Below are 25,188 nucleotides of genomic sequence, written 5' to 3'. Positions count from 1 at the left end.
TCTGATCCTGGATTAGTAATACTACTCTGAATTCTAGCCCTGATGCTCTCAGGGTGACGCTCTCTCAAGATCAGTGGAGTGAATTGTCTCCATAGACAGTCACCCGCTGAATCTCAGGTTGTATCTAATTGACTACAATTAGTACACGTTCTGCTGAATAGAAGAAGAATAAAACAACAGAACTGTGTTTGACTATCAACGCGTGGAGGCATAACAACTTGAAGAGAAAACTCAAAGTCTTGAGTTTACTGACAGTCCTCAGTGACGGTGATGTAGAAGAAAAAACACAACACACAAAACAAACCAGAATAGAATCGTTTCATGTTCGAACGACTACAAAACAGGGGCGGAGAGGTGTGGGGAGACAAATAAAAAGATAAAAAATAGATTGGGCAACTTTCATCCTCCGGGCCTGTTCTCTATTGATTCTGACATCTCATCAACATCACTTCAGATGTGAGAACACTGGAGTACTGTGTGTGACAAGGTTGGGAACAGCACTCAACAAGGCAGACTCTTGCACTGGGATACAAGAAGCAGCAGCCCCCTTGTTGCAGCTTCCATCCCAACCTCCATGGGCCAGCATGCCTTCATCTGGTTAAACGTTCAGACAACAGACAAAGTATTGATACACATCTATTAGGAGCACACCAGGGCCAGGAAATGTTCTGTTACCCCTAGCTCTGAAGAGCGAAAGAGAGAGAGACACGATTGGTTTCTACAGCGCTTGCCTGGGTTCAAATAGTATTTATCTTTCAAATACTTTAGTTGCCATTACCTGCCCTAATGGATCCAATGGAAATGGCTCAAAAGTGCAACCCCCACCCATCTGGCCCTCTAGACAATTAAATGTCTCAATTAAACACTGAAAGAAAAAAATACTATTTCAAAACTGGTCTGATATGAGGGCTTCTACTGTGCTCCTTTCCTCCACTAGTGCACTTAAATCATCTAGGAGACACAACCAGGAAGGAAGGAATCCTCCACACTTGACTGGTGCTGAAAGTAATTTCTAAATGTTTTCCTAAAGTGATATTAAGAAGAAGAGAGATGTGGTTTCGGTTGAGTTGGTCTTCACTGAGGCAAAACGTAGGCACTCCAATTTAGAATAGGATGGTCAGTGTTAAAGTACTAAAAGGGGGACTTGGTGAAGAAAAACACTTTCCCCCAATTTAGTTTTTTGGCAACATGTTTGCATCTTTATTGCATACGTTTAATCATATATAAAGTGAAATTAAAACAGTTTTCTTTACATCAATAGAAGTACTAACATGTTACAACCAGTTATCAGATATACAAACACTGAACTAGATTTAAACCTACTGTAAATGCCTAGTGGGGACGGTTGGTTGTTTCACAGCGACAAGGGCCCCTCCTTTATCCAGAAACCAGACATTGTGTTCCTCCTCGAATATCTGAAACAGGACACACAGCCCATTCAATATAATATAATATTATATAATATAATATTTGATTTACATACAGTTACCAATTGTACACATCTAGCTGAACACTGAGAGTTTCATAACACCTCAAGATCAAAAGGCAGAACCAGCAGTCCCAAAAAATATATTTTCCAAACTACAACATTCAAATATATGATTAGAATAACTTAGATTTTACCCCCAAATTCAGTCCACACTCACATGTCTCCAGTTGTTACCAGCATCAGATGAGATGAACATTCCAACGTTATTGTACGAAAGCTCAGACCCAATATTCCCTGTGATAAAAATGGAACAAAGCATTAGTTAAATATTCAAATGATGCTGAAAATATGAAGATGGTGTAAATTACAATGAAGAATAGATGCAGAGAGGAGAAGAACAGCCATTCATGATTGAATGGATATTGCTCAGTTTTTCTTAAGCAATGATGTAACATTTTAAAATGCAGACCACACTATTTGCCTAGAGAGTTTTCAGCTATACACTCGTGGCTGTTTATTTACCACCACAGATAGATGCTGGCACTAAGACCGCACTCAGTCAACTGTATAAGGAAATCAGCGAACAGGAAACCACTCAACTAGAGGCGGCGCTCCTAGTGGCCGCAGACTTTAATGCAGAGAAACTTAAATCAGTTCTACTTCATTTCTATCAACATGTTAAATGTGCAACCAGCGGGAAAACATTCTAGATCACCTGTACTCTACACACAGAGACGCGTACAAAGCTCTCCCTCGCCCTCCATTTGGTAAATCCAACCACAATTATATCCTCCTGATTCCTGTTTACAAGCAAAAATTGAAGCAGGAAGCACCAGTGACTCAGTCTATAAAAAAGTGGTCAGATGAACCAGATGCTAAGCTACATGACTGTTTTGCTATCACAGACTGGAACATGTTTCGGGATTATTCCGATGACAATGAGGAGTACACCACATCGGTCACTGGCTTTATCAATAGGTGCATCGAGGACGTCGTCCCCACAGTGACTGTACGTACATACCCCAACCAGAAGCCATGGATTACAGGCAACATTCGCACTGAGCCAAAGGGTAGAGCTGCCGCTTTCAAGGTGTGGGACTCTAACTCGGAAACTTACAAGAAATCCTGCTATGCCCTGCGACGAACCATCAAACAGGAAAAGCGTCAATACAGGGCTAAGATTGAATCATACTACACCGGCTCTGACACTCGTTTTATGTGGCAGGGCTTGCAAACTATTACAGACTACAAAGGGAAGCACAGCCACGAGCTGCAGAGTGACACGAGCCTACCAGATGAGCTAAATCACTTTTATGCTCGCTTCGAGGCAAGCAACACTGACGCATGCATAAGAGCCTCAGCTGTTCCGGACGACTGTGAGATCACGCTCTCTGTAGCCGACGTGAGTCAGACCTTTAAACAGGTCAACATTCACAAGGCTACGCGGCCAAATGGATTACCAGGATGTGTGCTCCGGGAATATGCTGACCAACTGGCAGGTATCTTCACTGACATTTTCAACATGTCCCTGATTGAGTCTGTAATACCAACATGTTTCAAGCAGACCACCATAGTCCCTGTGCCCAAGAACACAAAGGCAACATGCCTAAATGACTACAGACCCGTAGCACTCATTTCCGTAACCAGGAAGTGCTTTGAAAGGTTGGTAATGGCTCACATCAACACCATTATCCCAGCAACCCTAGAACCACTCCAATTAGCATACCACCGAAAAAGATCAGATGATGCTATCTCTATTGCACTCCACAATGCTCTTTCCCACCTGGAAAAAAGGAACACCTACGTGAGAATGCTATTCATTGACTACAGCTCAGCGTTCAACATCATACTACTTTCATAGCTCATCACTAAGCAAAGGATCCTGGGACTAAACACCTCCCTCTGCAACTGGATCCTGGACTTCCTGACGGGCCACCCCCAAGTGGTGAGGGTAGGTAGCAACACATCTGCCACGCTGATCCTCAACCGTGGAGACCCTCAGGGGTGCGTTCTGAGTCCCCTCTTGTACTCCCTGCTCACCCATGACTGCGTGGCCAGGCACAACTCCAACACCATCATTAAGTTTGCAGACGACACAACAGTGGTAGGCCTGATCACCGACAACGACGAGACAGCCTATAGGGAGGACGTCAGAGACCTGGCCAGGGGGTGCTAGAAAAACAACATATCCCTCAATGTAACCAAGAGTAAGGAGATGATTGTAGACTACAGGAAAAGGAGGACCGAGCACGCCCCCATTCTTATCGACTGGGCTGTAGTGCAGCAGGTTGAGAGCTTCAATTTCCTTGGTGTACACATCACCAACAAACTATAATGGTCCAAACACACCAAGACAGTCGTGAAGAGGGCATGACAAAGCCTATTCCCCCTCAGGAAACTAAAAATATTTGCATGGGTCCTCAGATCCTCAAAAGGTTCTACAGCTGCAACATCGAGCGTACCCTCTCTGCATCACTGCCTGGTATAGCAACTGTTCGGTCTCCGACCGCAAGGCACTACAGAGGGTAGTGCATACGGCCCAGTACATCACTGGGGCTAAGCTGCCTGTCATCCAGGACCTCTACATCAGGAGGTGTCAGTCCCTAAAAATTGTCAAAGACCCCAGCCACCCCAGTCATAGACTGTTCCCTCTACTACCACATGGCAAGCGGTACTGGAGTGCCAAGTCTAGGACAAAAAGGCTTCTCAACAGTTTTTACCCCCAAGCCGTAAGACTCCTGAACAGGTAATCAAATGGCTACCCGGACTATTTGCATTGTGTGCCTCCCCAACCCCTCTTTTACGTTGCTGCTACTCTCTGTTTATCATATATGCATAGTCACTTTAACCATACATTCATGTACATACTACCTCAATTAGACTGACTAACCGGTGCCCCCACACATTGGCTACCTGGGGTATCTGCATTGTGTCCCGCCACCCGCCACCCACCACCCGCCAACCCCTCTTTTACGCTACTGCTATTCTTTGTTTTTCATATATGCATAGTCACTTTAACCATATCTACATATACATACGACCTCAATCAGCCTGAATAACCGATGACTGTACATGACCTCGCTACTGTTATAGCTTCGCTGCTGTATATAGCCTCGCACCTATTGTTTTTCACAGGCTTTTTACAGTTGTTTTTATTTCTTTACTTATCTATTGTTCGCCTCATATCTTTATTTTTAGAAATTGTTTAGAGCCTGTAAGTAAGCATTTCACTGTAACATGTGACAAATAAACTTTGATTTGATATTGCTCAGTTTTTCTTCAGCAATGATGTAACATTTTCCTCTCTGAGCATATACAGTGGGGCAAAAAGATATTTAATCAGCCACCAATTGTGCAAGTTCTCCCACTTAAAAAGATGAGAGAGGCCTGTAATTTTCATCATTGTGTGTGTGTGTGTGTGTGTGTGTGTGTGTGTGTGTGTGTGTGTGTGTGTGTGTGTGTGTGTGTGTGTGTGTGTGTGTGTGTGTGTGTGTGTGTGTGTGTGTGTGTGTGTGTGTGTGTGTGTGTGTGTGTGTGTGTGTGCGCGCCGGGGCGAGTGATGACCTGGGCTAAAGCAGAGGGTTGTGTAGAGCTACCCGAACACACACTCACACACAAACATAATCTGCTGTTTCATGTGTCCTCAGTCTGCACTGGCCTACTTAAATAAACAGAGTGACTTTGCATCACCAAAATGTCTGTAAGGACAACATCTGAAGTGCTACAGTGTGTCTATCGGTAATGTTAGGGATTGGATAATCATCATAATTTTCACAATCAAATGGATTTTCAGAACTGACCTGGAAAAGACAGCTGTTCTTCTTTTGTACCATTACCTAAATTAAATAGATGTCTTTCTATTCAGCCAAATTAATTTCCACATACGTGGACAATAAGGTAATCTAATCTAATCTTATCTATCAAATGTTCATTCTGTATTCTCTCACCTGTGGCCACTATGATTCCCGGTGCTGAGTCCTTGGTTGATATGCTGCCTGACAGGTAGGGGTTTTCAGACGTCTGCAGTTGGAGATGGAGCGAACAGAAGGGCTGAGAAATGACAGACAGTCCATTATATTTGACGAAGTCATTATACACTTATACACTGGTCAATCAAATCCCCAATGTTACATAGAACACTAAAGGTCCTTTAAAGGACCTTTAAAGGTGCACAAAGCATATGCTTTTTATTTCAAGAGAAGGTCCTTGAGATAAGGAAAAGAAAAGCTGCCATGCTGTCTTTATTAAGCCTTCATCTCAGAAAGGCTGAAGATAATGCTTAATAGAATCCTTTTGATTCTGTAGTCTTTCAGTGAATTACATTTACACCAAATGCTAACAACAATGCTAACATAGGCAGTTAACTATACAAAAACTATATTTTGTGACCCAAACAGAACATGCTGCCTCTCCATAGTTTGTCTTAATTGTCGTTATCAGTCATTAATACAGGGAAGGTCTATACATAAAATCATCAAGTCAAGGGAGAGAAAAGGAGAGAGGGAGACACAGCTACATGTGAGCTCTCACATTTTTAAACATGTTTTTTACAAAAAGGTAGATTTGGAGTTAGACAAACTTGGATATTTCGTCAGGGACATATACAGGATGCTGCCCTCCACAGCATAACCTTCACTTCCGATTCAAAACTCCAAACCTAGAACCTAGTTTTGCAACAAACTTCCTGGAAGGGTCACCACGACCAAAGATTCATTTTTCCAAGTTATACAGAGAGTGCCCTGGCAAACAAACAGCAGAGACCTGAGGACACCATCCGCCCTGGGACTGAGACAGACCAGATACAGCTTCAATTAGCACGGATGTGTGAAGTGAGAGGTGTCGAAGCCTTCGAGCCCAATAAATGGCAGGAGTCTCACAGTATACCCTGCCCAAATTCCGAAGGCCTTTGACGCCCCCTCTCGCTGTTCAGAGACCATCCCACTGGCATTTTCTACAAGAAATCCGCCTACAGAAATAAAATATTCTCCCAAGTGGATGTGACACCTACTCCCATTGCCTGCTGCACTGCTGCTTGGATTCTTTCTGGCAATCTGTTCACTGTCTGCCCTGGCCTGTCTCCCCTGTCTGGTACAGGTACCCCCGCCACACACATACTGTTGGGGCGAGTGACTCTGAATTTACAATGGCTAGCCCCAAGTCGTTATATTTTTTTTCTTGTGCATTTTGCTATTTGCCTCATGACTCCTGCACGCTTTGTTGACTATGAACGTTCTTGTTTGCCCAACCGTGGGACAGACTGTGTTTGTTCACACACTCGGGACTCTGACTGTCTATTGGTTACACAGACTTTTGGCCTCCCATCCTATTCTGAGCACCTCTCGCCGGCTTTGTATTCATATTATTTGATTGAAAATGCTGTACAATATGATCTTGTTGCCATCTAATGCTCATTCAAATGCTATAAATAAACGCTGCGGAGCTCTCCCTGTCCTCTGCTGTGTCTTGATTGTATTACTACTGCTGATGATATCTGGAAACGTGCACTGTTGCTCGCCCCAATTCTGACTTGTGCTCTGATATCTGCTTCACTGATTTTTGCTCTCGTAAAAGCCTGTGTTTTCTGCACATTAACACTAGAAGCTTATTACCTAAAATGGATCAATTGAAAGTATGGGTTCACAGCTCCAATCCAGATGTGTTGGTCATTACTGAGACGTGGTTAAGGAAGAGTGTTTTGAATACTGATGTTAACTTTTCTGGTTAAGACCTTTTGCAGGCAAGACAGATCTTCCAAAGGTCGGGGAATGGATATCTTTACCAAGGATCACCTTCAGTGCTCGGTTGTCTCCACCAAGTCGGTCCCCAAACAATTTCAATTGCTGGTTTTAAGCATTAATAGCTCTTTGTTGACTGTCATCGTCCTACATCAGCTCTGGCCTGTACCTACCTGCCCTAAACTCTCTTCTGGCCCCTTACACTAAGTCTCTATTTGTCCTGCTAGGTGACCTAAACTGGGACATGCTTAAATCACCTGACCAAGGCCTAAAGCAATGGGGCGCGGCAAATCTTTCTCAGATTATTACCAATCCCACAGGGTATGACTTCAAATACACAGAAAAGGCTACTCCCCTCGATGTTATCCTCACAAATAATAAAGATAGGTATCAGTCTGCTGTTTTCTGTAATGATCTTAGTGATTACTGTTTTTATAGCCAGTGTTCGTAAAGGCTGCTTAGTGAAACGACCTGTTCTGACTTTAATGAGCATGCCTTCCTTCATGACCTGGCCTCTGTAAATTGGAATAGAATCAGCTTGATCCCCTCTGTTGAAGACGCTTGGACCTTCATTTTGTCTTTCAGTGGTATTGTTAACAAACACGCCCCCGTAAAGAAAATTTGAATTAAAAACCCGTTCAGCCCCTGGTTCGAGAGTGATCTTGCAGAGTTACTCCACCTCAAGAAAGGCAAAAGGCTGACAGGCTCATGTTCAGCTAAATGAAAAATAAGTGCACTCTGTCCGGAAGGCCAAAGTTGATTATGTTAAGCAGCAGTTCTCTCTCTGTGGGTCTAACCCCAAGAAGTTCTGGAAAACAGTTCAAGACCTGGAGAATAAACCCTCCTCCTCACAGCTGCCTTGTCCATTAATGTTGATGATGTGGTTGTTACTGACAAGAAGCACATAGCTCTTTAATCACCACTTCATTAAGTCAGGGTTCCTATTTGACTCAGCCATGCTGTCACGTTCTGACCTTTATTTCCGTTGTTTTGTCTTTATTTAGTATGGTCAGGGCGTGAATTGGGGTGGGCAGTCTATTTTGTTTTCTGTTTCGGCCTAGTATGGTTCTCAATCAGAGGCAGGTGTCGTTAGTTGTCTCTGATTGAGAATCATACTTAGGTAGCCTGGGTTTCACTGTTGGTTTGTGGGTGTTTGTTTCCGTGTGTGTGTTTGTCGCCACACGGTACTGTTTCGGGTTTTGTAGATTTCACGTTGTCGTTTATTGTTTTTGTTCGAGTGTTCATTTTGTCTTTATTAAAATATCGTCATGAACACTTACCACGCTGCATCTTGGTCCGATCCTTACTCCTCTTCAGACGAAGAGGAGATCTGCTGTTACAGAAACACCCACCAAACAAGGACCAAGCAGCGTGGTAACAGGCAGCAGCAGCAGGAGAGGCAGCGATACTTGGAGAAATGGACTTGGGAGGAGATTCTAGACGGTAAAGAACCTTGGGAACAGCCAGGGGAATATCGCCGCCCCAATGCGGAGCTGGAGAAGGCGAAAGCAGAGAGGCGGCATTATGAGGTGCTAGCACGGCAGAGCAGCTGGAAGCCCGAGAGGCAGCCCCAAACATTTCTTGGGGGGAGGGACACAGGGAGTGTGGCGAAGCCAGGTAGGAGACCTGCGCCAACTTCCCATGCATACCGGAGAGCTAGAGGGACCGGGCAGGCACCGTGTTATGCTGTGGAGCGCACGGTGTCCCCGGTGCGGGTGCATAGCCCGGTGCGGTACATTCCAGCTCCTCGTATCGGCCGGGCTAGAGCGGGCATTGAGCCAGGTGCCATGAAGCCGGCTCTATGCATCTGGTCTCCAGTGCGTCTCCTTGGGCCAGCGTACATGGCACCAGCCTTACGCATGGTGTCCCTGGTTCCACCTCGCCGTACTGGCCTGGCTACCGGGAGCATTCAAACAGGTAAGGTTGGGCAGGCTTGGTGCTCAAGAGCTCCAGTGCGCTTGCACGGTCCGGTCTATCCAGTGCCACATCAATGCACCAGCCCTCCGGTGGCAGCCCCCCGCACCAGGCTGTCTCTCCGTCTTCTGCCTACAGGTGCTACCGCCTGTCCAGCGCTGCCAGAGCCTTCCTCCTCTCCAGCGCTGCCAGATTCTTCCGTCTGTCCTGAGCCGCCAGAGTCTCCCGTCTGTCCTGAGCCGCCAGAGCCGCCCACCCAGACCCTCCCCTATAGGTTCAGGTTTTGCGGTCGGAGTCCGCACCTTTGGGGTTCTGACCTTTATTTCCTTTTATTTAGTATGGTCAGGGCGTGGGTTGGGGTGGGCAGTCTATGTTTGTTTTTCTATGTTTGGTTTCTGTTTCGTCCTAGTATGGTTCTCAATCAGAGGCAGGTGTCGTTAGTTGTCTCTGATTGAGAATCATACTTAGGTAGCCTGGGTTTCACTGTTGGTTTGTGGGTGTTTGTTTCCATGTGTGTGTTTGTCGCCACACGGTACTGTTTCGTTTTTTTGTAAATTTCACATTAGCGTTTATTGTTTTTGTTCAAGTGTTCATTTTGTCTTTTTTTAAATATCATCATGAACACTTACCACGCTGCATCTTGGTCCGATCCTTACTCCTCTTCAGACGAAGAGGAGATCTGCTGTTACACATGTCTCCTTGCCCGTTCGACATTTCCACATCTCCCACCCCTTCTAAGACGACTAGTGTCGATAGTCCTACCTCTTTTTCCCCTGCCCCTCTACAATGTTTCTCCCTGAAGGCAGTCACTGAGTCCAAGGTGCAAAAGGAGCTCCTTAAACTTGACCCCACAAAAAATAATCTGGGTCAGATGGTTTTAGACCCTTTCATTTTTAAAGGTTGCTTTCCCTATCATCACCAAGGCTATCTTTGACCTTTTTAACCTGTCTCTCCTCTCTGGGGAGGTTCCCATTGTTTGGAAGGCAGCCACGGTGCGTCTTTAATTAAAGGGGGAGATCAAGCTGATCCTAACTGTTATATACTTTTTTAAATTTTGCCCTGTTTATCAAAAGTGTTGTTAAAACTTGTCAATAATCAACTGACTGTCTTTCTTGATGTCTATAGTATTCTCTCAGGTATGCAATCTGGTTTCCGCTCAGGTTATGGATGTGTCACTGCAACCTTAAAGGTCCTCAATGATGTCACTATTGCCTTTGATTCTAAGCAATGCTGTGCTGCTATTTTTATTGACTTGGCCAAAGCTTTTCATACGATAGACACTACCTCTCTCAAAGAGTGCAGTGTATAAAGTCAAAACATCTGCAGTCTCACCCACTGCCTGTCACCAAGGGAGTACCCCAAGGCTCGATCCTAGAACCCACGCTCTTCTCAATTTATAATAACAACATAGCTCAGGCAGTAGGAAGCTCTCTCATCCACTTATATGCAGATGATACAGTCTTATACTCAGCTGACCCTTCCCTGGATTTTGTGTAACACTCTACACAAAGTTGTCTTAGTCTCCAACAAGCTTTCTCTAACCTTAACCTTGTTCTGAACACCTCCAAAACAAAGGTCATGTGGTTTGATAAGAAGGATGCCCCTCTCCCCACAGGTGTGATTACTACCTCTGAGGGTTTAGAGCTTGAGGTAGTCACCTCATACAAGTACTTGGGAGTATTTCTTTTATTTTTTTTATTTCACCTTTATTTAACCAGGTAGGCAAGTTGAGAACAAGTTCTCATTTACAATTGCGACCTGGCCAAGATAAAGCAAAGCAGTTCGACAGATACAACGACACAGAGTTACACGTGGAGTAAAACAAACATACAGTCAATAATACAGTATAAACAAGTCTATATACAATGTGAGCAAATTAGGTGAGAAGGGAGGTAAAGGCAAAAAAGGCCATGGTGGCAAAGTAAATACAATATAGCAAGTAAAACACTGGAATGGTAGTTTTGCAATGGAAGAATGTGCAAAGTAGAAATAAAAATAATGGGGTGCAAAGGAGCAAAATAAATTAATTAATTAAATACAGTTGGGAAAGAGGTAGTAGTTTGGGCTAAATTATAGGTGGGCTATGTACAGGTGCAGTAATCTGTAAGATGCTCTGACAGTTGGTGCTTAAAGCTAGTGAGGGAGATAAGTGTTTCCAGTTTCAGAGATTTTTGTAGTTGCTTGTAGTAGGCTTTGGGGGGGTACCTGGTAGGTTCATTGATAATTTGAGTGAGATTGAGGGCATCAAGTTCAGATTGGCAGGATGGCTGGGGTGTTAAGCATGTTCCAGTTTAGGTCGCCTAGCAGCACGAGCTCTGAAGATAGATGGGGGGCAATCAGTTCACATATGGTGTCCAGAGCACAGCTGGGGGCAGAGGGTGGTCTATAGCAGGCGGCAACGGTGAGAGACTTGTTTTTAGAGAGGTGGATTTTTAAAAGTAGAAGTTCAAATTGTTTGGGTACAGACCTGGATAGTAGGACAGAACTCTGCAGGCTATCTTTGTAGTAGATTGCAACACCGCCCCCTTTGGCAGTTCTATCTTGTCTGAAAATGTTGTAATTTGGAATTAAAATTTCAGAATTTTTGGTGGTCTTCCTAAGCCAGGATTCAGACACAGCTAGAACATCCGGGTTGGCAGAGTGTGCTAAAGCAGTGAATAGAACAAACTTAGGGAGGAGGCTTCTAATGTTAACATGCATGAAACCAAGGCTATTACGGTTACAGAAGTCCTCAAAAGAGAGCGCCTGGGGAATAGGAGTGGAGCTAGGCACTGCAGGGCCTGGATTCACCTCTACATCGCCAGAGGAACATAACAGGAGAAGAATAAGGGTACGGCTAAAAGCAATAAGAATTGGTCGTCTAGAATGTCTGGAACAGAGAGTAAAAGGAGGTCTCTGGGGGCGATAAAATAGCATCAAGGTATAATGTACAGACAACGGTATGGTAGGATGTGAATACAGTGGAGGTAAACCTAGGTATTGAGTGATGAAGAGAGAGATATTGTCTCTAGAAACATCATTGAAACCAGGAGATGTCATTGCATGTGTGGGTGGTGGAACTAATACATTGGATAAGGTATAGTGAGCAGGACTAGAGGCTCTACAGTGAAATAAGCCAATAAACACTAACCAGAACAGCAATGGACAAGACATATTGACATTAAGGAGAGGCATCCTTAGTCGAGTGATCAAAAGAGTCCAGTGAGTGGAGTGGTTGGTTTGGGGGTCACGTCGATTTAGACAGCTAGCCAGGACATCGGTAGCAAGCTAGCATAGGATGGAGGTCTGTTGTTAGCCACCTCTTGCGTTCCGTCAGTAGATTAGTGGGGTTCCGTGTGGTAGAGGGGATTAGTCCAAATCACACAACAACAACAAAAAAATAAAAACAATAGATATAGTTATAGAGGCCCAAGAAGAAACATAATAATAATAAAAATAAATAAATTGTACGATTGTCTATTCTGAGAGCAGCCGGTAAGACAGCTAACGGTTAGCAGGCCGCAGATGGGCGTTCAGGTAACGTCGCGACGGAGGAGCCAGCAGGATCTCCTTCGGGTAGATAACGTCGGCAGGTGCAGGTGACTGCAGGTGCAGGTGACTGCAGCCCAGGAGTGATTGACGGAGCTCAGGAGCGGCTGACGGAGCTGGCCAGCTCCGGAGCAACCGATGCTTGCTCCGGAATCGACGAGAGCAGACAGACACACGGACAGCAGCCAGCCAGCTGTGAGATCCGGGAATGAATGTCCAGAGAGCAGCCGAAATCCAAGGACATGGAGAGAAAAATTGGTCCGGTATGTTCCGTTCCGAGCCGCGCCGTACAAAAACTGGTGATAGATTTTCGAGCTAAAGGATAGCTGATGACCACAAACCGTGGTTAGCTGAATACTAACAATTTGCCAGTAAAGAAGCTAACTAACTTCTGAACCAGCTTATGATTAGCTTCTAGCTAGCTCCTGGCTTCTGGTTAGTTTCTGGCTAGCTTCTTGGAGCTTCTGGCTAGTTTCTGGCTAGCTTCTTGGAGGATTGCAGATTTGAGGTAAATAATACTTATTTATAAATATAAATTGGTGAGGCGGGTTGCAGGAGAGTGTTTTGAAGATGAGTTGATGGAAAATAAAAATAAAATGTATGTGAAAAAAAGTTGTAAATATATATATATATATACAGGACACGACAAGACGCGGACAAAAGACGTCTGAACTGCTATGCCATCTCGGGTACGAATATATGTATAACAGTATGGCTAGACGGTACACTGTCCTTCTCTCAGCACATATCAAAGCTGCAGGCTAAAGTTAAACCTAGACTTGATTTCCTCTATCGTAATCGCTCCTCTTTCACCCCAACTGCAAACTAACCGTGATTCAGATGACCATCCTACCCATGTTAGACTACAGGGATGTAATTTATAGATCGGCAGATAAGGGTGCTCTCGAGAGGCTAGATGCTCTTAACCATTCGGCCATCAGATTTGCCACCAATGCTCATTATAGGACACATCACTGCACTCTATACTTCTCTGTAAACTGGTCATCTATGTATACCCGTCACAAGACTTACTGGTTGATGATTATTTATAAAACCCTCTTATGCCTCACCCCCTATCTGAGATATTTACTGCAGCCCTCATCCTCAACATACAACCCCCGTTCTGCCAGTCACATTCTGTTAAAGGTCCCCAAAGCACACATATCCCTGGGTCGCTTGTCTTTTAAGTTCGCTGCAGCTAGCGACTGGAATGAGCAGCAACAAACACACAAACTGGACAGCTTTATCTCAATCTCTTCATTCAAAGACTCAATCATGGACACATTTACTGACAGTTGTGGCTGCTTTGCATGATGTATTGTTCTCTACCTTCTTGCCCTATATGCTGTTGTCTGTGCCCAATAATGTTTGTACCATGTTTTGTGCTGCAACCATGTAGTGCTGCTGCCATGTTGTGTTGCTACTGTCATGACGTTGCCATATTTGGGTACAGAAAGCCCCATCCCCCTCCCCTTGTCTCCTACACCCAGGCTACTGTGGTCAGAGAGAGGTCGTAAATTCCTGGAGGAGATTATCTCCTCATAGCCACAGTATAGAGACAGAGTGAATTTTCATAGAGAACAAAGAATTTGCAAATAAATTCATTAAACATCTTACAATGTAATTTTCTGGATTTTTTTGGTCATTTTGTCTGTCATAGTTGAAGTGCACCTATGATGAAAATTACAGGCCTCTCTCATGGGAGAACTTGGGAGAACTTGCACAATTGGTGGCTGACTAAATACTTTTTTGCCCCACTGTATATTGATTGCAATTGTTCCCGAATGAGTGAGCGTTCATGTGCAAAGGATTAGCATTTCAATTGTTATAATTATCAACTGTGTGTTGTCTTATCTCAGTCGACCTCCATTTCCCTTTTGTACAATAAGCCGCCATGCCGGTTTAGCCCACTAGGGCACATTCCCCTATCATTTCTTTTCACTACATTTACTTTGTTTGTTTGTTTGTGCACTTCTATGATTGTTTAATTAGTTAATAAATCAATTATTTAAGACAATTGACGTATGGATGACAGTGAAGACTGGGTTTGTGCAGATAACAAAAATTTACAACGTTTGGAATGAGACTAACGTGAGGTAAAGAAGAATTCATTAATCAGAAGACTATTGATCAGATATGAAAATATCTGAAAAGTTAGATTTGGAAAATTATAACTTTGTAATCTGAATATTTCCTTGGTGTCCCGACTTCTTAGTTAATTACAGTTACATGATTAATAAGTTGAATCGCATAATACTAATTACAGAGAATCTTTGATAAAAACTAAAAGTCTTAATTTAATGACAGTAAAGACACGACACCACCATGTTGTTGTCATGTTGTGTTGCTACCATCCTGGTTTGTCATGTGTTGCTGCCATGCTGTATTGTGGTCTTGTGTTTCTCTTTATGTAGTGTAGTATTGTTTTTTTATATTCCTTTTTCCCCCAGCCCCCGTCATTGTAAATAATAATTTGTTATTTAACTGACCTAGCCTGGTTAAATAAAGGGTAAATAAAAAAATACAAATAATTAAAAAAGTCTCAGGGGTGAGCCGACAACTAAAGTCAATTATATCTGTTCACAGTGCGCTTTGCCAATTCATAGTATGACATTGCTGTAAGGACACCAAGGGAAACAGGATTTAGCAGGGTAATCAAATAGAATCTGTAATTTAAATATTACGTAAATGCACTATCGTATTCAACCTGTAGCTCACTCAGCACACGGTGTGCAGCCCCCACAATTGCCTCCCTAGGCTTTTAATAAACAGTATGAACTCTACTGCTACATAGTTATCCTTTACAGTCGCCTCACGTGGGATAAAAGGAAAGATAGGGCACCTAAATTAATAATAACTGTAAATAACAAGGAGTATGTACACAGGTCGTCTTGATATCATAGCTTAAATGTGATTACGTAAAGTAATTCCCCAACCACTAAGATGAGTAAGCAAACTTCCTTGAGCCTGTAATGTAACACGACTGTTATCATTGATGTACATAACTTGAAGGGAGCTGAACACATATTCCTGGACTAAAACAAACTTTGAATGGAGATTATCTTTTGAGTATGCTTATTTAACTCCTGAACTAGGCTTAATCTGGGTCTGGGAAAGCCCCTCAAAGACTTCAGGCAGTCTTAGATCATGATTGATTACCACAGCGATGAGCCTTCCCCGTTAGCATCAGTATAACTCACCAGTATACAGTGGATGTCGTTGCCAGCCAAGTCTGTCGCCGGGGCCTGCAGTAACCTCCAATCACGGCCCTTGTTGTAGGTGATGTAGGTCTTCACCTGGTTGTCTAGCCTCCTGTTTGCGATCAGCATACCTTTGATACCTGCTACCTAGGGAGAAATAGAGAACAAAATCTAAAACAGACACTAAAACCAGCCAATCCAACCACCAAAACAGATTACATTATGTTTTTTTTATTTATTTTTGGGCACTAAACAGTACCCAAAATGCCCCCTGACAGACATAGCTGCGGGAAGTAGGGGTGCTGAGGGTGCTGCAACACCCCCTGAAATTTTTGTAATTTTAATACAAATATATCTACTGCCGGGCAAAAGTTTGAGAACACCTACTCATTCAAGGGTTTTCAAGACATCCAAACTATGAAATAACCCATATGGAATCATGTAGTAACCAAACAAGTGTTAAAAAAAAACAAATTAAATATATTCTTCAAATAGCCACCCGTTGCCTTGATGACAGCTTTGCACAATCTTGATATTCTCTCAACCAGCTTCACATGGAATGCTTTTCCAACAGTCTTGAAGGAGTTCCCACATATGCTGAGCACTTGATGGCTGCTTTTCCTTTACTCTGCAGTCTGACTCATCCCAAACCATCTAAATTTGGTTGAGGTCGGGGGATTGTGCACTCCATCACTCTCCTTGTTGGTAAATAATAGCCCTTACACAGCCTGGATGTGTGTTGGTTCATTGTCCTGTTAAAACACAAATGATAGTCCCACTAAGCCTACTAAATTGTAATTATTTCCACTATGCCCATCTCCCCACAGGTGTGATTACTACCTCTGAGGGTTTATTTATTGTCTTACCTCCCTAGTCTCACTACATTTGCACACACTGTATATAGATTTTTCTATCGTGTTATTTACTGTACGTTTGTTTATCCCATGTAAATGAGAACTTGTTCTCAACTGGCCTATCTGGTAAAATAAAGGTGAAATACATTTTTTAATTAAAAGGCCAAACCAGATAGGATGGTGTATTGCTGCAGAATGCTGTGGTAGCCACGCTGGTTAAGTGAGCCTTGAATTCTAAATAAATCACAGACCGTGTCACCATAACACCTCCTCCTCCATGCTTAATGGATGGAAATACACATGCAGAGATCATCCATTTACAAACACCGCGTCTCACAAAGACACGGCGGTTGGAACCAAAAATATCAAATTTGGACTCCAGACCAAAGGACACATTTCCACCTGTCTAATGTCCCTTGCTCATGTTTCTTGGCCCAAGCAAGTCTCGTTTTCTTATTTGTGTCCTTTGACAGTGGTTTCTTTGCAGCAATTCAACCATGATGGCCTGATTCTCATAGTCTCCTCTGAACTTTTGATGTTGAGATGTGTCTGTTACTTGAACTCTGAAACATTTATTTGGGCTGCTGGTACCTCTAGTGAAATGATCCCATGCATTCCATATGTGCAATTTCATAGTTTTGATGTCACTATTATTCTACAATGTAGAAAGTAGTAGAAATAAAGAAAAAACCTTGAATGAGTAGATGTTCTGAAACTTTTGACCGGTAGTGTATATATACTGTATATATATCAAATTAAATTTTTCCACAAAAGTAGTGCACTGGGCCTTTACTAGTCTTGTATTAGCGGGCTGCTACAGCTGTTTGTAGCGTGGGTAAAAATAATCCCCGCAACCCCACAGTCAACAAAAAGTTCTCAGCACCCCAAACCCGCGGCTATTCTGACAGACATCAGACTGGTCACGAAACCAGTCTCCTTTAATTATCTCCCTTTAATTGCGTCCCCATCAACTGCCCACCACTGTTGTGACAACATTACCACGCTGGAAGTTAAAACTGATAAACTGTCACATCCACTCACAAAGTGAGAGAGAAACAGAGAGAGAAGTCATGGCTCCTTGCCTCCTTAGTCAAACTGTCTTTCTACGATAACACATCCAGGATGGAAATGTGATTGGGGTAAACCTGACGACTGTGCTTTAAATAAGATACTGCAGCAGACATTGAGGACCCTCAGTCGTATCACCTTATCAGTATAAGTGGCACTAATAGGCGCCACGTTTGACATCGTCATCGAAAAACGGCCACCTGGGATTGACACAGCTAATGAGTCGGGATGGGGCCCTCCCTCCCCTGACCAGACGTGTCAATCACAGCGGTAATTATTTGTCGTCGTCCCCACATGCATCCCTCTGTCACATCTTCCACCCACTGTCCCTACTTCCTTGCTGTAGAGAAGGACAGGGTCCCTGCTGTAGTGAAGGACAGGGACTGAGATCTCCACTCTGGTATAGCAACTTGTAGTCAGAGGTGTAATATCAAGGGAGTGTAGGCTGGTACGACAGTATTGATGGAGATATTAGCTCTGTCAAGATATATCACAGTGGGAGAACAGGTGAGGTAGGGTACAAGGTAAAAAAAAAAAAACACTGCTGTCCACCTTGCCCCTGGCAACAACAGAGTACACTTCCTGCAAGCTAATATTTTAACTAGGTACTAAATCAAAACTTGTACCGTACTAATAATGATAGCCATCAGTACATTACTATGATGATTATTGGCATCAATGTCTCATTGACTATAAGAGTGATATCTAGTAATATGTATAGACCTATGTGTGGCTGTCATATAGTATCTCTGGTCTCTGAATGGTTTGATGAGCATGAACATGATGTAAACCATATGTCATGGCCGTCTCAGTCACCAGATCTCAACGCAATTGAACACTTATGGGACATTCTGGAGTGGCGCCTGACATGCTGACCAGAACGGACACGTCGCGTGCGCGAGCGTCGCAAAATAAATGTAGAAATCCATGTTATTCAATTATTGCACTCAACTGCTTGCGCGCGCAAACGGCTACAATATAACTCCCTTTCTATTTCTGATGCAGATAGCACTGAAAGTCCTGCCTCTCCCATATCCTCATTGGTTTTTAGAAGCAGGTACCCACGTGCCATCTCCTCATTGGTTATACCCACGTGGGTGATTGAAAGACAAAATGTTTTGCCGGTTGTTGTGGTAAAAGTGTAGATGCCAATCACCATATAAATTCAAAGATGATAAAGCCTGGAAGGAGGAAAGATGACTAGAAACGATTCGGTTGGCCGTTTTATGTGTGGATTAGAAGACCTTGTGCATTTCAGGTAAAATAACAACTCAATGTTTAAATCCCAGGGCAAATTAGCTAGCAACAGCAAGAAATGGGGGAGGGGTTAAGAGGGTTGGCAGAGAGCTAATACATACACACCGCTAGGCTAACAGAAAGGAGCATCCTCATCATGACCATTGCACTACCTAAATCATCTAGCTAACCCTCTCTCCATCTCTTCCTCCCTCCCTCCCTCCTAACACTCACTCATTCAAAAGCTATTTGTAGCTCTGACTAGGGAATCAGGTAGTTCATCACTGGGCTGTTAGGGTGTTCTGTAATATTTCGTGTTGAAGTTCATACCTCTGGGAGATGGATTGAATGAAAAACCGAACACTAAATGGCTAAGTCGACTGGGAGTTAGAGAAAAACCTTTTGATTGAAGGGAAGATTGCCCAGATTGAATCCCACTGACACTCAAGTTACTCCCATTAGTCCAAAGTGGGGGGGAAAGGGTTTTATTCCAGTGAATAATATAATTTATTTGTGAGAGAGAAAGACTGAGAAAGAGAAAGTGAGAGAATACTGACGAAATGCAATTCATTATTTGACAATCCAAGGAGAAGAGTAAAAGCCTGTTGCTTTCACTCAGTCTCTCTGTTCCCTGTTGAGCTCAAAGTACTTAGAGAATGATTCCTCTCTTAGTCTTTGAGGCCATTGGGCTTCTGAAGGCCAACACTCCAGGGTTTGTTTAAACAATACTTGGGACTCCTACAAAGTACTTTGGTCAGAGTTATATCTCGTCTTTTTCAGAGGAACTCAGATGAGTAGTCTGCCTCTTCAGAAAGAAGAAGAGTAAAGTGAAACTTTTCAGCGATACATACAGCATAACTTCAGTTTATAACAGTTTGTGATTAGCACATGCATAAATAACCAAAGGGTTAAACTAGTTAACACAACATCATACTGAATGGAAAACTGGATTGGCGTAACTTCAACCAGTTTTACCCACTCGGTATGACCATTCATTTCAATACTAACTCTCTTTTTGTAAACCATTAACACACATGTTAGAATGAGCAGCAGCAGTAGTAAAAACATTGTTAATGACTTCTGACTCTGAATATCAGACCCATATCTCACTCCTCTACCTCCCTCCATCACACCTGCCAGTTGTGTGGGTAAACTGGAGATTCATCCTGAGAAAGAGGGAAAAAAGGAGGGGGGGGACGAGCCGCAATGAATGTTAATGACATAGGGACTTATTAACAAGGCTATTACCAGTCCGGTTGTGTGCGCACACCCCCTCTCCAGACACACACACACACAAACACACTGTGGACACTTACCTCATACAGGTCCAGCATCTGGTTTCCCCCCAGGCCGCGGGTGGTCTTGACGTTCTCCATGGCCAGGGTGAAGAGGATGCCCTGGGTGTCGGAGAGGTACAGGTTGTACGTGTCGTTCTGGTTCCACTCCTGCACTGCCGCGAAGACCTGGTGCTCGTCTGTGCTGACGATGTGGAGGTCCTGGTGACAGAGGATGGAGGAGTTGGAGAGGTTCGAAGATTCATTAAGAGATGATGGATCTTGTGGGTTGGGGTTGTATAACAAGTTGCCGAGTATGTGTTGGGCCTCACAAGATCAGGTCCTGTGTGCATATTGAATGTTTAACACTATAGCTGCCAATGTTCTCTACACAACATATAGTGTCTATTAACAGCTGCAATAGAAGAGTGAGACTACACACTATGAGACTACACACTATCGTGTAGCACTGCTACAGATATTTCTAGAGCTAAGTCATTTTGTTGACAGGAGAAAACAAAGGGGGAAATTGTTGGTTACTTCAAATCAAATTTTATTTGTCCCATTCTATGTATACCGCAGGTGTAGCCTTTGTTGTGAAATGCTTACTTACGAGCCCTTCTCAACAATGCACAGTTAAAAAGTAAGAAAGAAAAACAAAATCGGAATAATTGTTCTACTGTATGTATCACCGGAGGCATGTGTTTATCCCTGTAACATGAATGTTGCTTACCTTAGGCAGAGAATATTTGGGCAGTTTGATTTTGAGGAATGGATCCCTCTGGTAGGACACATAGTAGCTGGCCTGTCCTGCTGTAGTAACCTGGAACACATTGAGCCAAGACACTGAGTATTCCCTTTGTGTTCAATTGTAAAATGTGTCCGCGCTACAGTACACATCACGTGAACAAACTACTTGGATTCATCTAAAAACTTCATAAATGTATCAATCATTACTCATGTTGCAACCTTCACCCAAGAGAACATGCATGACATTGTTTATGACGTAAAGACATATACTTCCTTGTCAGAGAGGAACATTGACACATAAGACATTTAAATGTCTATTTCCAGACGTTTCAATTGAGAAAATAACAATAAGATCTCATGGCTAGCATACAGAGGAAACTGCTCCTCTCACGTCCTCTCCTGTTGTCGATGCTCTTTGTGGTGTGAAAGGTAGACTTGGGTAATATCTCGTGGTGACAATCAATAGCCTCATTACTCTCTCCAAAGCAATGCTCAGTGGCCTGTCTTAGGAAAGTCGTCCTTAATGATACCAGCGCCTCAGCAAGCAAACACTCGAGCTGTTAGCTGCTGTTAGCTTATGTAGTACAAACACCGCCAGCGGGGTAGAAAGTGCTAGAAACCTGTAATTAGAGCACAGGCTTCGGAGACTCTCAGGACAGGAGAACAATTTCTGTCAACAAAAGTGTGATTGTCCTAGCGCCAGTACTAGGGAGCAATTTATTTAATCCACTTCCTCTTTCGTAACTCCATTAATCGATAGTTAATCCACAAAACAAGCTGCTGGCTTTCTGGTTTGGAAAAGGGGGAGGTGAAAAAGGATCATTATCATATGACAGAACTAATTAGGCCTCTTAGTGTGCTTCTAAGTGCATTTCAATGAGAGAGAACTGAAAGAGATATTGGGATGATTGAATTACCCACTTTCATAGAATTCATTCGGTTGTGATGCAACGCGAGAAAACTTTGTAGGTTCCCTGAATTGAAGATGCGGTAGGAGGTATAGTTGAGTGTTTGTGGGATTAACTAGGGAGACGTATGAGTGTGGTCAAACATAGTTGTGGGATCTCTTAGACCACAGAACTTATTTTTGTTGTTATTTTTTTTTACCCCTTTTTCTACCCAATTTCGAGGTGTCCTTTTGGTAGTTACAGTCTTGTTCCATCGCTGCAACTCCCATACGGACTCAGGTGATGCGAAGGTCAAGAACCATGCGTCCTCCGAAACAACATGACCCTGCCAAGGCGCACTGCTTCTTGACACACTGCATGCTTTATCCGGAAGCCAGCCACACCAATGTGTCTGATCAAACACCTTACAACTGGCGACTGAAGTCAGCGTGCAAGCGCCTGGCCCACCACAAGAGTTGCTAGAGCGCGACAGGGCAAGGAAATCCGACTCATGGCTCCATTGGACACAGCCGGCTGTGACACAGCCCAGGATCGAACCCGTGTCTGTAGTGCTGCCTCAAGCACGGCAATAAACCAGAAATCTTAATTTCCATTATTCTGGCAGAATGAAGCCAATCATGTGTAGAACCTGTATTTTCCCAGAAAATTTGACTTGAATTTGAAGAAGTCTTGGCCCTGCTTAGGCTATAACTAGATGGCAGAGTTTTTCCAAGGCATCAGGTTTAGGGCTGGGAGTTATTCCTGAACCGCTGACACAGAATAAAAGAGCCTGGAGTTTTCCTGGTCAAGCCAATTCCTCAAGGGAAACGTTTTGGCTCTAATTGAAATAGTTAGAACCAGGAATTTTCCCTGACCATGTGACCTGACCTGGAAAACCTTCTGGCCCTAATTCATGTTCTAATAGAAATACATCCATAACTCTCCCCTTCAAATACTTCTAACAGCAAGGTAGTCCTTTGGAGTTCAATTTGGATGGAAAAGTTATTTATAATGGACTGGATTGTCAGGATAATTATTTTTATTTAACTGTTTACTTTTAAATTCATGCATCCTCATTTGCACAATGTCAAAGTAAATAATATTCAGGCGGTGGGAGGGAACTTAAAACATGACCTCAAAAATTGCACCAGCATTGCTTAGAATTCAGCACATTACCAGATGTCTGTCTCTTGCATAAATTATGATTAATATGACATACAGGGGGACTGGTATGGAAGAATATAAATCTCCCTAGGTTTCACATCTGAATCAGAATAGTGTGCAAATGCAGACTCTCGAATGAAGGTTCAAACAAAAGGTTTGCAGATTTGATTCTTTATACAGAATGTGTGGTTAGAAATAAAATATCCATGCAGCGTAACAACTGGTCAAGGTTCGGAGGTCAAAATGACAAAGTATTGGAAAGTATACAGACCCCTTGATTTTTCCCAAAATATTTTATGTTACAGCCTTACTCTAAAATTGATTTATTAGTTTCTTTCCCCTCATCAATCTACACATTTTTGCAAATGTATAAAAAACAACAACTTGACATATCACATTTACATAAGTATTCAGATACTTTACTCAGTTCTTTGTTGAAGAACCATTGGCAGTGATTACAGATTAGAGTCTTCATGGGTAGGACGCTACAAGCTTGGCACGCCTGTATTTGGGGAGTTTATCACAGTCTTCTCTGCAGATCCTCTCAAGCTCTATCAGGTTGAATGGGGAGCATCGCTGCATAGCTATTTTCAGGTCTCTCCAGAGATGTTAGATCAGGGTCAAATTCAGGCTCTGGCTGGGCCACTCAAGGACATTCAGAGACGTCCCATAGCCACTCCTGCGTTGTCTTGGCTGTGTGCTTAACTGTTAGGGAAGTCGAGAATTTAAGCAGCTTTTCGCAGCTTTTTGTTAAAAATCGCGCAACATTTCAGCGCCCTGCTATTCATGCCAGGAATATAGTATATGCATATGATTAGTATGTGTGGATAGAAAACACTCAGACGTTTCTAAAACAGGTTAAGTCACGGCTGTGACTATAACAGAACGTGCGTTTCATAGAAAAGTGCATGAAAATCTGATCACTGAAAATGGAAATAAATATCCATGCGCGACTTCAAGGAATTGTTCAAAGTGAACCGAATTAAATTACGCCGAGGTTGCAGTGCCTACAGCTTCCGCACGTTGTCTAGAGTCTTGTCATTTGATTCAGCTTTGATTCTTGGGCTAACCGAATCAAGGGAACCGATTCCCTCCGGTCTCCGACAGGATGTTTTGGTCGAGCTCTCTCCAAGACATTTTTTCGAGACGGACATCTATAGAATTTACATCGCCTCCTGATGAATTTTAGCGCTTATTAATGTGTACTAATAGCTAAAGTTGCATTACAAAAGTATTTCAAAGTGTTTTGTGAAAGTTTATCGTCGACTTTTTTAATTTAAAAAAGACGTTACGTTAGAAAAAGCTATTTTTTTCCGTTGTTCACACAGTATTCTTAGATCGATATCTAGGCTATATATGGACCGATTTAATTGAAAAAAGACCCTAAATGATGTTGATGGGACATCTAGGAGTGCCAAGAAAGAAGCTCGTCAAAGGTAATGAATGTTTTATATTTTATTTCTGCGTTTTGGTTTGCGCCGGCTAACGCAAAATCTGTCGTGTTAGGTGACGTTGCAGTATTTTGAGGGTGCATGGTATCAGATAATAGCTTCTCATGCTTTCGCCGAAAAGCATTTTACAAATCTGACTTGGTGGATAGATTCACAACGAGTGTAGCTTTAATTCAGTACATTGTATGTCCATTTTAATGAAAGTTTGAGTTTTATCAACCTCTATAGGTGGCGCTCTTGAACATTTCCGCTGATTGATGTTCCCACCACGGGACCACGTCCCTAACAAGTTAAGGTCTTGTCCTGTTGGAGGTGAATCCAGTCTGAGGCTCTGGAGTAGGTTTTCATCTCTGTACTTTCCTCAGTTTATCTTTCCCTCGATCCTGAGTAGTCTCCCAGTACCTGACACTGAAAAACATCCCCACAGTATGATGCTGCCGCCACCATGCTTCACTGTACGGATGATGCCAGGTTTCCTCCAGACGTGACGCTTGGCATTCAGGCCAAATAGTTCAGTCTTGGTTTCATCAGACCAGATAATCTTGTTTCTCATGGTCACAGAGTCCTTTAGGTGTATTTTGGCAAACTCAAAGCGGGCTGTCATGTGCCTTTTACTGAGGAGTGGCTTCCGTCTGGCCACTCTAATTTAAAGGCCCGATGGGTGGAGAGCTGCAGAAATGGATGTCCTTCTGTAAGGT

At 43.1% G+C, this 25,188-nt stretch overlaps 1 protein-coding gene across 3 annotated transcripts in view; it reads right to left on the bottom strand.

Annotated features, from left to right (window-relative positions):
- The window catches only part of LOC118365696 (VPS10 domain-containing receptor SorCS3-like), a 207,937-nt gene that overhangs the window by 26,477 nt on the left and 156,272 nt on the right, over window positions 1–25,188 (bottom strand). For all 3 annotated transcript variants that reach the window (XM_052490298.1, XM_052490299.1, XM_052490300.1), the window contains 6 exons: window positions 20,972–21,061; window positions 20,281–20,460; window positions 15,807–15,953; window positions 5,377–5,479; window positions 1,647–1,723; window positions 1,324–1,415 (listed from right to left, as the gene is read on the bottom strand). In XM_052490298.1, the coding sequence (XP_052346258.1) occupies window positions 1,324–1,415; window positions 1,647–1,723; window positions 5,377–5,479; window positions 15,807–15,953; window positions 20,281–20,460; window positions 20,972–21,061 (689 nt within the window). The remainder of the gene's footprint in view (window positions 1–1,323; window positions 1,416–1,646; window positions 1,724–5,376; window positions 5,480–15,806; window positions 15,954–20,280; window positions 20,461–20,971; window positions 21,062–25,188) is intronic.

This window comes from Oncorhynchus keta, chromosome 32 (genome assembly GCF_023373465.1).
Source record: "Oncorhynchus keta strain PuntledgeMale-10-30-2019 chromosome 32, Oket_V2, whole genome shotgun sequence".
NCBI lineage: Eukaryota > Metazoa > Chordata > Actinopteri > Salmoniformes > Salmonidae > Oncorhynchus > Oncorhynchus keta.
This window is presented reverse-complemented; position numbering and strand designations above follow the sequence as displayed.